General features: G+C 37.1%; 1 protein-coding gene across 3 annotated transcripts in view; it reads left to right on the top strand.

The window, feature by feature from the left end:
• The first annotated feature begins 3 nt into the window (after positions 1 to 3).
• ANKRD17 (ankyrin repeat domain 17) overlaps positions 4 to 15987 on the top strand; it is a 157616-nt gene continuing 141632 nt past the window's right edge. For all 3 annotated transcript variants that reach the window (XM_012805355.2, XM_012805356.2, XM_023513404.1), the window contains exon 1: positions 4 to 255. In XM_012805355.2, the coding sequence (XP_012660809.1) occupies positions 31 to 255 (225 nt within the window). In that variant the 5' untranslated portion in view covers positions 4 to 30. The remainder of the gene's footprint in view (positions 256 to 15987) is intronic.

A 15987-nucleotide genomic window follows, 5' to 3' on the forward strand; every position in this document is an offset into this window, starting at 1 on the left:
GGGGCTCGCTCGGCCTCGTCTCCTCGTGGGATGGTGCGAGTCTGCGACCTGCTACTGAAAAAGAAGCCGCCGCAGCAGCAGCACCACAAGGCCAAGCGCAACCGGACTTGCCGACCCCCCAGCAGCAGCGAGAGCAGCAGCGACAGCGACAACAGCGGCGGCGGTGCAGGAGGCGGCGGCGGCGGCGGCTGCACCAGCAGTAACAACAGCGAGGAAGAAGAGGACGACGACGACGAGGAAGAGGAGGTTTCTGAGGCAAGGACCGGGCTCCCAGGCGGGGCGGGAGGCAGGGGGCTGGGAGGATCGGGGCCGCAGGTGGGAGGGAACTCGCGGAGGAACTGGGTGCTGCGGGCTGGTCTGCCCAGTTGCAGGCTACTTCTGTCCGCTCCGTCCCTGGCCTCGGCGACAAGGTGCGGGCATGTGGGGGAGGCGGCGGGCACGTGCGGCGCGGGGACCGCGGGGTGCGCGGAGCTGGGCGTCTGCTGTGTCGCGGCGGACTCTGGGTTAAGGATGGGAGCGGTTAGACTCCTGCTCGCACCCCGGGGGGTGATCTGTCCGGGGCGGTAGGGCCGCGTAGTCCCTGCGGCGGGGGCGGGACCCCAGGGGTGAGGTCAGAGGTGGCGAGTCTCGTGGGCCGGTCCGGGAGGCCGGTGCCTCCCCCAGCTGAGCCGGGCAGGCAAGGGGCGCGCGGCGGTGTCTGCGCGAGGGACACGTGAGAAGCTGTACTTTTCCATACTGTTCTGCAGTAGGGTTTAGCTGAAGTAGCCGTCACTCCCTCGATCTCTCAAGGATTTTGGATGAACTGATGTTTTATACCCATATACGTTTGTCAAGGACTTTAAACAATTCTCTGTAATCGTATACATTCCTTAGGGGACGTACGTTCAGTCCCTGCACATAAACACGCGGGCATCCTCACGTGCTTCCTCAGGGGGAAAGAACTCAGCCAGGACCTGTTGTTTTCTAGATGGTATGGGGCCATCAGAGTCTGCACGGAGCCAGGCCTGCGTGTGGCGAGTTGGAATAGGAAGGCCTCTTGGTTTGTCCTAGTGATCTGGTTTCATAATAACTTTATAATTTTTCCTGGGTCCACAGACAGGCGGCGGTGCAGGACTTTGTTCCTTACAGAAGGCCTTCCAGCCAAACGCCGGGTAAAAAGTACCAGCCTGACAACTAAGAGTTAGTCTTACTGGTTACTGGACTGTCTTACTGCCCTCATGTCCCCCTCCTGAAATAGAAGAATCTTGATCTGGACAAAGCAGCAGAGGGAAAACATCTTTAAAGCCTAGTTTTCAGCTGGGTTCGGAGAGAGGAGAAATGAATTATCTAGAAGTATTGCTTGCCCTTTATTTTCTTCCACAAATAGAGAACTTAATAAGTTGGTGGGGGTTGGTTTCCTGAAAATTGAATTTAAGCATTCTGAGTTGTGTTCACAGAGAAATGTTTTATTAAAGGGTTTGAGCCTTGTTTATTTGGGGAGGACTGCATTCTTTTTTACGTCAGACTGGATAAAGTTATATAGGTAGAGATTTTAAGAGTTGAAGTATGTATGCCAAAAACATGGACTCCTTGAGATGACATGTATTTCCGATTATTGTATTCTGAGGATAGGTTTGTATTGATAGTTTTTTTTTTTTTATTGGCCTAATTGGATGTTTTAGGGTAGCGTGTGACTCAGGCTGCATTTGAAACATTGAAGAGAAAGATGTGATGGGATCCTTATTTCCGGTAAAATCTGTTATGATAATTAGAATCATTCAATTGTATGATGTGTCGTCTTCACTAAAATTTGTTGTGGCACTTAGAAGCTTTCAACTCTCTGATTCTTCTCAAAGGTGAGAAAAATTTTATAGATAATACACCTCAACCTCTTCATTTTAAAAATGAGGAAAACAAGGTTTAGAGGGAACTAGCTGTGGAGAATAGTAGCAAAAAGTAGAAATCAAAGATTTCTAGTGGCTCAGACCACTAGAAATTAATTCTTTTTAACGTTAATTTATTTCTTTGTATCTTCCTTCTGACCCCGTTCAAAAAAATAGTCTCTAAATGGTAGGGTAACACAAAATTATGCAGCTAAGGGCAGAATACCAATATTTTATTACAATTTTAAATTCTCCCCCATCCCATCCCCCCCTCCAAAAAGAAATCAAGCTCTGGTTTGGAACAAGGTTGTGAAAGTTCAGGGAAGTACTTATTGGAATATTCTGCTGAAAACTTCACATATTTAGAGGCAGTTTTGTCTATTGGAATGTGGCTTATTAGCCAGCCATATAAGCTAATAAGAAACACTTTTAGTAATTCCTTAAATCATGAAGAATGGCTGTACGTTTGTAGATATGCTAATTTTGTGAGTCAAGTTTGTTTTCTTTGAAAAATAAAAATAGAGTATGTTGACTTTGACCAACTAGGCTAGTGTTTCTTTGTTTCAATGTGCTTTATGTTGTCTTCTACTTGGTTGTGTAGACAGTAGGTTTGTCATTTGTTATGAAGATGAGTCAGGAGAAATAAGTATAAGAAAGTGCAACCATTAAAAAAAAATCTAAAGAGGAGCATGACGAGGGATGAACAGAAAGAGTACAGTTTGTCTCTGTACTTGTTTCTATCCTTTGACTAAAGTAAAGTAAATAAAACTGTAAGCTAAATGGGTGAGTTGCATAGTGGTTTTCTTTTAAACCTTTTTACTTACCAGAAGGTTTTAACTTTCGGGAGCTAGGAAATCTTATGGCCAAAATTACAGTATTTTAAGGTTAATTCATTGTGTTAATAGGCTGTATGATAAAAAATGTGGATAACATGATCCTTGAAATTATCCTTTCATTAAAAATGATTGTAATGTTAAAAAGGAATATGAAAAGTTACAGTTTTGCAGTAGTTAACTTGAAAAAAAGGATAATTTAATAGAACAAAAATTTACAGATTTGCTATATGAAGAATGATAGCTGGGTAGTCTATGCATGCTCAAAGAGGAAAAAATAGAGTTACTTTAAATAAGATATTTATTTGAAGGTTGAAGAATAAGAGTATAATTTTTATTTGACATTGTGAGTAGGTTATTGAGAATTGGATTTTCCCAAAAGTAATTCAGAATAGGGTAATCATGTTTAGATAATTTGGGTATTTTCAGGTATACTTGGAAGCATAAGACCAAGAACTCTCCCTCCTTCCCCTCTATTTGACACAGAAATTTAAAGTGGAAAATGCATATTTTCTTGGCCATTTGTGGATGGCCGATGAGCTTGTAAAATAAAAATGTATTTCCTAACGTACAAGTCAAGATGCTTTTCTTTTCAAATGAGGGAACTAAATTAAATTTGGTACTTGACTATTACAAGAAAAAAATGTTAAAATCATAAGAGTTGATACTTCACTTCAGAAATAACATTGCATTGTATTGAATACATAAATATAATTAAATGACAGTGTTTTCTTAAAGTAGAATTTGAAGGGGAAAACCATTTTTGTTGAAGAGGCATATGGTAGGAGCTGATCTGGATTCCATCTATTTTTGTAGGTAACCTGTGACTTTAACTTAAGAGACAAACCCAGTGGAGAAATTTTACAGAAAAAGAGCTGGTAAATAAATTAGTAGTGACTTACCTCTCATTGAATGGATTTGCAAGGCCAGGGAGAATCCGTTTACAGACATGAAAGAGGCAGAGTTGAAAATGCAGGAGAAAGAAAAATTATTTCAGAATTAGGCTGTGTCTCTTCAAGTTCATTTATTTGGATTTTAGTGGAAAAATGCTAAAGTCTTCTATTGTAATGCTTTGACTCCCAGATTAATGCAGACAAGCTTGCTTATTCTCTAGTTTCAGCTCTTAATTGAAGTAGCAATATTCATAAACTGGATGTTAATATCTTTGAAGCTGTAGTTTTGTCTTAATTATACTTATCTTGCCTCCTCTCCTGCTTAAGTACCATACTTGATAAAAATCATATTTTTCAGTGAATAACTAGTACTTAAGGAGGCTGCAGAATTTATTTAGAAAACCAAGAGAAGTAGTAGAGTTCTTGCCTGAAGCCTCCTAGATAAATGTAGATTTTTACAGACATAATAAAAACTGGTACTCAATGCCTGCTGTGTATGATCCAGGTAATGGTTAAGAGCATGGACTCTGGAGCTGGATTCAGATCTTTAATCTACCATTTACTAGCTTCATGACCTTGGGCAAGTTACTTAACCTTTCTCAGTTTCCCCTTTTAAATGATGTAGATGGTAATAGTAGATCCTGCTTTATAGTGTGTATTGTTATGAGAGTTAAATGAGTTAGTATAGTTTGCATGTGTTCTCATTTTATTGTCTCCTATGAAGTAGGAACTGTATTTGTTTCATTATTCAGTAAATGTTTGGAATTCCTGCTGTGTGCTAGGTATTGTGCTATACTGGGTGAACAAAACTGTTAAAGACACATTGATTTTAAAATGCTCCAATGAGTAGAGATTTGGAGAGGTGTAAGAATGAGGTTAAAAGGTGAAGTGTATATCCTAAATAAGGTGTGTGAGTGCCAGAACTACACAGATGTTTGGAGGATGTATTTATTTTACAAGACAAAATACTGGCTTAAAAGGGTTTTAGGTAATCTCATCAGGTTGCATAGCTAACAAGTGTCAGGGTGGGCCTTAACCTGGGTCTGTTTGATTCAGAAAGCCTACTCATTCATTTATTCACTCATTCACTTACTCTGTTATGCTGTATGATATTTACTGCAATATCTTTGATAAGTGGCATTTCAGATAATGTTAAAATAAATTCAGAGAGTACAGGGGAAAGTACTTTTTGGCAGTAGGGTGACCAATGAAGACAAGTTGGGCACCCCCAGCTTTTATTTCCTTTTCTTATTCTGAAAAACTCATTTTAAAAAAAGAAAGCAAGAAATATAGAGACGAGCAGATGAATACATCCATATTTCCACACTCTAAAATAAACAGTTGATAACAAAATGAAAACTTTATTGTGAAAATTACCTTCTCTAAAGGTAATCTTTTACTTCTTTGCCTTTTACAATTTTTACTTTTCAAGGTAATTTTTTTTTATTAACTAAAAAGAAAAATTCCTTTTAAATAGGGGTTGTTAGAGTCTGGATAGGCTGTGAATAAATCCCCTGAGATTAAACACAAGAAATTGTTGGTGTTGTTTATAAGGCTTTTCTCCCTCTTTCTGTTCCAACTCCATACTCCTGTGCAGAATGTTCCTTAAGTAGTCAGAGAGGTCTGTGACCCCTTCTTTCCATCTTGTTATTTTGAAACATTCTCAGGTTGAGGCAGTAGGGAATCTGGCAGCCATTTATTTGGCTTATTTAGAGTTTGGAAATGCTTTTAAATAAGAGGTAATTTGGTAACATAGAATTCATGAAGTAGTCCAAAATTGAGCTGTTCTTTCTAGTAAACTAGCACTATGCATACTCCCTTTTCTTGTTAAATCTTCATATTTTGCCCTTTAAGTGATGAAGTAGTTTTTAGTGTGCTGTGGACTGTTCAGATTTAAAGGCTAAAACCTGGCTTACTCATCCTTGTATCTCCTGTACAGTATCATGTGTGTTGTGTAAGTCTCTGCACCTTCCCTCTAGTAGTTTGATCTCTGAAGTAAGACTGTTTCACAAGTATTTCTTTGTTAGTCACTTACTCTGGGAAATATTTGGGATCACAGGTCTTAAAAGTAATAGAACTTGGTTGCATCTATTCCTGGTGGACACCTGTGAGATGTTTAGTCATTGTTAACTTCACCAACTTTATTGGAGTTAGTACTGTGAAAGTTTTCCGTGTTGAATAATCATCAAAGCAGCACATTTTGACTTTCAGAAATCACTACACTTTTTGTTAGACTGTTTTTACTGGCATCTGATTATGCTATCTATTTGATTAGGAAAACAATTTTTAGGTCCTTGAGGCAGTGTAGTTGTATTTATGACAGTAGTTTATCTGAATTTTTATAAGAAATAGTTTTAGTGGGTTGGAAAATCTGAATGTGATGAGGATCTTTATCATTTTTGCATACTTGATCACAGATGAAAAGGAGTGTGAGGTAGTGCTAGCCAGTACCACTTACTGTTTTCATTAGGACCAACAGGAGGCACCAACTTCCATGGTGTGATCTGTCCAAGCCTAACTTCTTTCACTTTTCATCTTTTGAAAAAACAAGTCATTAGGGAATTATGGGAGACGGATACCTATGAATATTCTTCTAGTTCCTGGAACTATAAGCCATCCATTTGCTAACCAGAAGCAGAATATACTTCCTGACTTAAGATGCTTCATTTTTTAATATATACACACACACAAATATATGTATATATATATATATTTGTCTTTAGAATTTATTCAATCATGAAAGGATGTGTAATCATGGAGCAATGTGTCACTTTTATGTGATTTATAATTGTTTTATTATTGAAAAGGGAAATACTGGATTTTATTTTCCTCAAGAATACTATGTATTTCCATATTAATATATGTCTAATTATTGAAAGCATAACTTGAGTTGCCTTCCATCATCCTACAAAACTCAGAAACATTACATGATTTTTTAAAAGAGTTGACTTGCCAAGTTTCTTTCTGAGTAAGACTAGAGATAAAAGAGGGATGGGAGAAAAGAAAATGTGAAGATTTTACATTTAAAAGATTAAAGCACTTTAGGAATTTGTGTTGGAGCCAATATTATTTAGTATCTTTATAAACAATTTGATATATGGTGAAATCTTTCAGAGCTTGCAGACTGATCACAGTGAATTGCACTGATGAAAGTGGATAAGATCGTAGGGAATAAATTGAAAAATGTTAAATGGATTTTTATGAGTCAAGGGCAAAAAAGTGTGCTATTTTGGGTAAATGGACTAACACGTAGCATTTTTTGGGGGGAGGGCAACAGTTTAGCATAATGTTGGGTGAGGTTAAATAAGGTATTGGAGATAACCATAATTATAATTGTTTTTTTTTTTTTTTGAGACGGAGCCTCAAGCTATCCCCCTGGGTAGAGTGCCATGGCATCACGCTCACAGCAACCTCCAACTCCTGGGCTCAAGCGAGTCTCCTGCCTCCGCCTCCCAAGTAGCTGGGACTACAGGCGCCCGCCACAACACCCGGCCATTTTTTGGTTGCAGCCATCATTGTTGTTTGGCGGGCCCGGGCTGGGGATTCGAACCCGCCACCTTAGGTGTATGTGGCTGGCGCCTTAGCCGCTTGAGCCACAGGCGCTGAGCCCATAATTATAATTGTAATTTTAAATAATGATATACACCTGCACAAAATGGATTATGTGTATTTCTGGCTGCTGTACATGAAAATGATTGACTAAAACAATGGAAGGTGTAGAGAGGGATAGTTTAAAAATGATTGGAGAGTTAGGGATGGAATCCGTGATTGGGGAGAACTATAGATTTTATTTAATTATATTGTTATTGCTTATTATTTAATGTACAAATTAACTAGTTACTTGAACTAAATTATAACATGGAGAATGTTGTAATATTGTGAGGCATAACAGGTTATTTCAATTTTGAAAATAAGCAAACCTCTTTTTCATTTCTTGAGATTTGAAAGTTTAGACATGACATATTTATGGGACTAGCTCATAGTAAATTCTCTCATAGTAAATTTTGCCTCCCCCTTTTTTCTTTCCCCAAAAGTTATTAGTTGGTCTAATTTAGCCTTTCATTTTTTTATTCTTCCTTTTTTCCCTAAAAAGAAAGGAGCAGGAAAGAACAAAAAAAGTGAAGAAATTCAAACCTGTTGTAGATTAATTTCCTGGTATGTTTTTTTCTTCATATATTGTCTCTTAATTAGTTAAAAATGTTTTACTGAAAACTATTTCAGGGGACCACTGGAAAGATTGGTTCTGTTTTGAATTTGGAATGTACATTAACGTGGGAATCTCTGTTCCTTTCCTTCTTCTCTTGTCACGCTAAATATGAAACCTGAGAAGAAAAGGAAGTCCTCCTGTTGGTGTTTTACCATGTCCATTTCTAGTTCAGCCTTTAACCCCATTATTGTTTCTTTCTAATCCCTGTGATTTTTTTTTTTTTGTGGAATTAATAAGGAAAGTAGTATTTCAAAGCTTCTTATGTAGCTCTTAATGGTGGAAGATGAAGTGTAGGAGTTGATTCTTTTATTTGACAAATATTTATTGAATATCTGTTATGTGTGTGGCTGTTTTTGTTATCTAGTAATTTCAACTATTTACTTCACATGAAATATGAAAAAATTAGCTATATTTAAATTCATAGCTGTATGTGTTAAACATGTATGAGTTAAATGAATTTATACATTTTGTAGTTAGTGAAACTTACACACATGGGAACTTAGTGCTGTGATAGAATTTTGTTTTATGTATGATTTGTAGCTAATAGCTATTACTGATAGTATACTCCTTGAACTAACTTTATTTAAGGAACATTATTGAGACCTACCTAGCAAAATCATCTAGGGATTGAGTGGTTTGAAAAAAACTGAGATAATAAGATAAAACTAATAATTTAAAACCATCAAGATGGTTTTTATCCTGTATGAATCCTGTAGTTTGAGAGTCTATGTTACTTTTGGGTATAACTGTGTACCTTATGTTATAGAGATCATTTGTTTCTGCTTTGAATGTTAGGGTAGACTTCACATCTTTTCTGTGTATCTCTTGGAATACTCAGCGAGTTGTGATACTTTGTTTCTTTTTTTTGAAAGATGAGATCTGTATATATCATTTTTATACAGTGTCTTTGACAACTAAAATAAACTAAAGAGTCATCCATTCTAATTTTATCCTGAAGATTTTGTAGTAAGAAAAGAGGTATTATCTATATTAGTATACTTGTGATTACTGTAAGTAGAGATAGTTGCAATATGAGAAATTGAATTACAAGACAGAGTAACATGAAAAAGGTCTTTTAAATAAGATTTAAAATATAGTGTTTCATGTAAAGAAATAGTATTCATTAACTGAACATTATACTTATATGTAGAAACATACATGTTATAGAAAACTCAGCAATATGGCTTGACACCTGTGGCTCAAGTGGCTAAGGTGCCAGCCACATACAATGTCTAAGGTAGTGGGTTCAAATCCAGCCGGGCCCCCCAAACAACGATGATGGCTGCAACCAAAACAATAGCCAGGCGTTGTGGTGGGCACCTATGGTCCCAGCTACTTGGGAGGTGGAGGCAGGAGTCTCACTTGAGCTCAGGAGTTGGAGGTTGCTGTGAGCTGTGATGTCACAGCACTCTACCCAGGGTGACAGCTTGAGGCTCTGTCTCAAAAAAAAAGAAAACTCAACAATATCAAAAAGATCTAAAGAATACAAAAATCGTCTGTGATCTCAGTCTTCAAAATTAGTTGTTATCTGAAATCTGTTTTTTATTCATTTTTCTTGTAACATATTAAATTATTTTTCATGAAAAATAGAGCTGTCACAGAAAGTTTGCTTGCTAAATGTTTTATTGCTATATCAGTTGAAGAGATAAAGTCTTCAGATAATGATATGCATATTTATTTAACTATAAAAAGTGATGAATATATTAATACTTTAACTTTTTTTCAGGGTAAATGCTGCTAATCGCTTGGTGTCTTATCAAATATTTCAGTTTCTTTGTGAGACAGAGTGTGTGTATAGGGAGGGCGTGTGTGTCCATTAGAGAATATATTAAAATTTGCCATACTGTTTTCATTTACTAATGAATGTTTCATAATATGAATGTTCATAATGTACTTACTTATTCTTTTACATTGTAGACGTTTAAATTGTTTTTACTACATTGCTGTTATACATATAAACTGAAGTGAACATCCTTTTACAGTTATTTTTGAGTATAAAAATACTTTTTTGAGATGGATTCCTGGAAATGGAATTGCTGGGCCAGAGGGTATGCACATGTTAAAATGGATAAATATTCCCAAGCTTGATTTCCATCAACAGAGTTTGAGAGTGTGCCTAGATGTGATCAGTTTTCTTGGTTTTACAACATCTGTTTAAAAAATGGTGTTGTATTTTCATTTTCCTGATTACTGTCAACATTGAGTAAATTTTTATCTTTATTTTTATTTGGATTTCTTTTAAAAATTTTCTTTTTTATCCTTTACCTGTTACTCTATTAGGATTGTCTTGTCGTAGCGATTTGTTGGTGTTATTTATTTTTGGGTATTAATCCTTCATGATGCTATTTGTTACATATATTCTCTCTTTACATTGTTTTCACAATATAGAAAAAATTATTGTTTTATGACTTCTAGAGAAATGCCTGACTCCAGTATTTAAAAATTCTTAGAAATTTTCTTTTGATACTTCTGTACTTTGTTTTCTGAAGATACGTAGATCTCTTTTTGGATATAGTTTTTAATTGTTGTGTCCAGTTCTTATTCTTCACTTTTGGATATAGCATTTAATTGTTGTGTCCATTGCTTAGCTTCCACTTTTCAGTAGTAGTTGACCAATTCTTCAAAAAAGTTCTTTTTTTATGTAATACTACCTTCTGCTGTTTCTACCTTGTTGACTTCTTTTAATTGGTCTTCTTTCTAGCCCCTTCAGAGTATGTCCTTTGATTATTTACCTCATTGCTCAGTCCTGAGCCCTTTTCTGTCTTGTATCTGGTCTCACTTTTTTGTAATTTTATTTATTTACTTGTCGTATATCTATATTCTTGTGGTTTTCAAGTTTATATCTCCAATCTAAACCTTTCTTTTTGAATATTGCACTTAACCCTTCTGGCTACCCAGTGTTTGTGCAAACCTTTCTTGCAAGATCTAATCCTCTTTCCTAAAAAGAGTCAATTAAAAGTCCCATTGACTTACTACATATAGCTCAAAGTGAAAGATATCTATCTACCTAAGGCTTTTCATTTTCAGTCCAGTAATCTATAAAATAATAAAAATGTATTAGTCTCTCTTTTTCCCAACCCATTGTATACTGGTGAGTAGGAATAGGATAATTACAATAAAAGTGCTCTTAGAGAAGGAAAGAATAAGAAGTACATAGTGGGCCGTTGCTCTGTATTGATACCGAAACTCTTCTCAGAGGGAGTTGTCAGGAAGTTGCCTTGGCCACTGTGTAAGCTTCTCATCAACTCACCTGATTTTGGTGTATGGGACGAATAATCATTTCACTGTCATTGGTGTCCTGGGCTTTGTTCTTTATTTTTTAATTTAAAAAAAATTTTTTTTTTTTTTTTAAACAGAGTCTTACTTTGTTATGTAGGTAGAGTGCTATGGTGTCATAGCTCATAGCAACATTAAACCCTTAGGCTCAAACAATCTTCTTGTCTCAGCCTCCTAAGTAGTGGGGACTGCAGGCACCCGCCATAATGCCTGGCTGTTTTTTAGAGATGGGGCCTGGCTATCTCTCAAGCTGGTCTTGAACTCGTGGGCTCAAACAATCCACCTGCCTCAGCCTCCCGGAGTGCTAGGATTACAGGCATGAGCCACTGCACCTGTCCTTTGGGCTTTGTTCTTTAGATGATTTTTCCTGGTTTGTTGTCTTTCTTAGCTACATCTGAAGTAGTATGCATCGGAGAGTATGATACCCCTGGGAATTGCACAACTTTTGTAGCCTCCTACGAGTTGGTATGGACCTGCAGGATTACTTAAAGTTGAGTCAATAAGATTTTTACCCCAGTGGTGTAGTTTGATAAAACTCTTTCAGAAACTTAATTGATTAGAAGCATGTGACATTAACGGTAGCAAAAGATCTCTTTTAGTCCTGAGTTTTTCAAAACTATTGATTATCTTTCTTACTGGTCTCTGTGCTACACCTATTCCTCACTCCTTCCTGTTTTTGGCTACCTTGACGGCATCTGAAATAATACAGCATTGGGTGATGTGTCAGTCAGGGTTTAAGCAGAACAAGGGGATTTATAGATTGATAGATATGTTTTAAGAGATTTATTATAGGGAATTGAAGTCCGTAAGGCAGGGAAGATTGTGGGCAAGGTGGCATCTATGAGCTGAAGTTGAAGCAGCCTGTGAAGAGAGAACAAGTATAGCCTCAGTTGCTATTTAGAATCTCATTTGCTAGGAGAGCCTGATCTCTTTTAAAGTCAGCTGATTTGGGCCTTTAATTACATCTGCACAGTCAGCTCACAGCAGCACCTAGATTATTATTTGATTGAATAAACCAGGGAAGGTATTTATGCATTATAAAATGGCTGCTCTCTCCCCTTCTGTCTTCTTTTAGCCTAACCAACTTGACATACCACAGGTAGGAAAGGAATACTTTTTTAAATTAATGCTTCACTCTCCCAAAAAGCAACACTCGTAACACTGACCTTTACTTCTACCTGGCAAAGGCTATTTGAGATTACAGAGTTATCTTCTCGTATTTACCTCTCAAAAGCAGCTACTTTCTAGCCTGAAAGGCCCCACATTACTGAACCTGTGTAGTTGGGGTTTGCTGGTGAGAAAATTTCTCTTAGTACTGTTTTCAGATTTGTTTTTGCTGCAAACTACCTTATTTGTAGCTGAGTTGATCTTTCTGATCTTTAAATAGCCAGCACACACCAATATTCTGAGTCAGTGGTTCTCAACCTTCCTAATGCCACCATGTATTTTCATTGTTACAAAGGGGTCGCCACCCACAGGTTGAGAATGCTGTTCTAACTGCTTTTCTCAGACCTACTGACTTTGCAGGCATCCATATTACTGCAGGCAAGGTTTGTACTAAATGTTTGTAACTACATAATAGGAGTCATTAGCTCTCCCATCTGAGGTGTGTTTCCTTGCTTCCTGTCCTCTAGGAAGCTGCATTAGAATTTTGAGGAGTTTGTTACAGCAGCAATTCACTTCTAATGAATTGTATTAATTAAAGTATAGGATGAATGTTTGAGTAATTTTAGCAGAGAGATTCCAAAACACATGTACTTCAGGCAAGATAGAAGTTTGTTTCTCTTTTATGTGCTACTCCAGAGTAGTCCTTCAGGTTGTTCTTAGTCACTGTTCCTTGCTGAAACTGTGCTGTCCTGTCCTGTAGCCACTAGCTATTGGGCCCTTGAAATGTGGCATGTGTATCTGAGGATCTGAATTTTTAATTTTAATTTACTTCTAATTAATTTAAATAATCACATCTAGTTACTATATTGGAGAGTACAGATATAGAGCATGTGTATCGTCACGGAAAGTTTTTCTTTTTTTTTTTCCCAGGAAAGCCTAAAGCTAAGTTCATTGAGAAAAACAAAAGCTTCCAGAGTGAGAGCAAGATAATAGGTTTACACAGCAAGATATTTTCATCTAGACAGCAAACAGGCCTTGTTGTGACAAAGAAGAGGCACACAAAAGTTTTATTGGACAGCTGTGACTTGGAGTGTTGACTTCATCTGTAAGGTCTGATATAGCATATCAGTATCATGTCCATGTTTCAGCCTGTTATGGGCTGAATTTTATACCTCTATCATACACATAACTGAAGTCCTAACCCCGGGCACCTCAGAATGTGACTGCATTTGGAGATAAGGCTTTTAAAAAGGTAGTTAAGGTTAGCTTAGATTATATGTATAATCCAGTCTGACTGGTGTCCTTATGAGAAGAAGAATTTGAACACAGAATGTCAGGGTTACATATGCACAGAGGAAAGGCCATATTAGGATACAGCCAGAAGGTGGCCATCTGCAAGCCAAGGAGAGAGGCTTCTAGAGAAAGTAAATCTGTTCATCTGGGACTTTTCACCTCTAAAACTGTGAGGAAATAGCTGTTTATTGTGGTGTTTTGTCATGGCAGACCTAGTAAACTAATGCACAGCTCATGAGAAACAAGAACCAGAAAGGTGAGAGTAGATAGCTTCCTTTTAAGGACTTGATCAAGAAGCAGCAAACATCATTTTCTTTTCTTTCTTTCTTTCTTTCTTTCTTTTTTTTTAATTGTTGGGGAATCATTGAGGGTACCAAGAGCCAGGTTACACTGCTTGCATTTGCTGGGTAAAGTCCGTGTGATAATAGTATCCCACCCCCAAGAGCTGTGTCATGCACTGTTCTCCTGTCTCCCACCCTTCTCCTTTCGCCATGCCTCCTATTCCCCTTCTCCCTCCTTGTATTAGCGTCAGTTATCCTCATATCAGAATTCAGTACATTGGATTCTTGCTTCTCCATTTTTGTGATGCTTTACTAAGAAGAATGTATTTCTGCTCCATCCAAATTAATATGAAAGATGTAAAGTCACCATCTTTTTAGTGGCCAAATAGTATTCCATGGCATACGTATACCACAGTTTATTAATCTATTCCTGGATTGGTGGGCATTTAGATTGTTTCCACAGTTTGGCAATTGTAAGTTGAACTGCAGTAAACAGTCTAGTGCAAATGTCCTTATGATAAAATGATTTTCCATTGTATATCACTGATCACACTTGATTCTATGGCCACACTTAGGACTTAGCTTTTACTGGATGGTAATATACTCAGATAAAATCTGTGGGGAAGTTTTTTTTTACTAAAAGAAGGGGAGTATGGATAGTATCTTACGCTGATGTAATTCTAGGATTGTATTATAGCTAGTAGTAGTAGAGAAAAAGCCATTTGAAAATAATCTTCTTGGCCTAGCTTTTGTCACATGTCCATTCTTGAACCAGCCACTGTCTGTCATTAAGGAAAAAGATTCTTTGTTTAGGAGTAGGTCTTACTTTTTTACCTTGTGTAGGTGAACGAAGAGAGGTCCATTCCTACCTGAGGCTCACAGAAAATGGTTTCCCAAAGAGAGAGTTTCTGTTACCAAAAAGGTATGGTGGGAGAGTGGGATGGGAAGGGATGTTGGATGTAAGACCTCCAGAGTGTACCTGAGTCTTTCACCACGTCTCCCTCTCTACTACCATCACTCTAGTCCTGACTATTTCTTGCATTTCATAGACGCCTTCTAATTTGTTCGCCTAGAGTTTGTGTCCCCATGCTTCATTTCATTCTTCATGTAGCCACACGGCTAATCTTTCTGAGATGTAAATCATTATATGACTTCTCACTGCCCTTTGAATAAAACCCAAACTCCTAATTTGGCCTGCAAGACTTTGTATGGCTGTTCATTATTGTTCTAGCCCTTCCACTTTATTCATAATCAATAGTTACACTATCTTTCTGTTTTTGTTTTTTTTTACTATCTTCCTATTGTGTTGTTCCTCTGGTTCTTTGTTTTTTCTCATCCTTTAGGTTTCAACTTAGGTATTTTTCTGTCTAGGATTGTTAGAAGAAACTAATTTCTGATACCTCTTCTACCTCTCTTTCAGTTTTCTGCTTGTAACTGGGTAAGTTGCACTGGGGTGTGAAATAGGAGCCTGCTACTCTTTGACAAAACTTTACAATTGTAGTGTTAAGTCCTTCAGGGAACTGTTTCTTACCACTTAAAGAAGAGTTTGTGGGATGAAGTGAGAGAATTGGAGTATTTAACATTCCCAGATTCCCAACATTTCTTTTTCTTTTGTCAAAAATTTTTTTTATTGGGCAGCACACGTGGCTCAAAGGAGTAGGGCTCCGGCCCCATATACAGGAGGTGGCAGGTTCAAACTACCAAAAAAAAAATTTTATTGTGGTAAAATGTACATATGTAATTTACCACCTTTACCATTCTTTTATTTCTGTCTATATCAATTTTAGTTATTAGTTGAACCTTGTGGAATTGCTGTTTTTATAAGTCAGTAGTCATTGAGTATCTTTGATTTCTTATGATTTAGCCTATTATGTTAGCATGTTTTGGGAAGTTAGAAGGCATTTCTCTCTTACAGAGTTTCTTAGTTAAGAGTACTGGATTGAACTTAACAGACAATCATCTTTTGTAAACTTTCATAAAATATTCTCGTTGAAGTTATGGTAGGTTATACAGTGATACTCAGATTAATTTGGGGGAGAAATAGACATATACTAAATATTCCCATTTAGAAACATGGTGTGCCTCTGTGTTTTCAGGCCTTTCATCTGTCTTTACTAAAATTTACTGAAATTTTATAGTTTTCATATAGGCTTGAGTTTATTTCAGATTATTTATTTATTTATTTATTTGAGACAGAGCCTCAAGCTATTACTCTGGGTAGAGTACGGTGGCATC

Source organism: Otolemur garnettii, unplaced genomic scaffold (assembly GCF_000181295.1).
Source record: "Otolemur garnettii isolate 467f Iridium unplaced genomic scaffold, OtoGar3 scaffold00039, whole genome shotgun sequence".
Classification (NCBI taxonomy): Eukaryota; Metazoa; Chordata; class Mammalia; order Primates; family Galagidae; genus Otolemur; species Otolemur garnettii.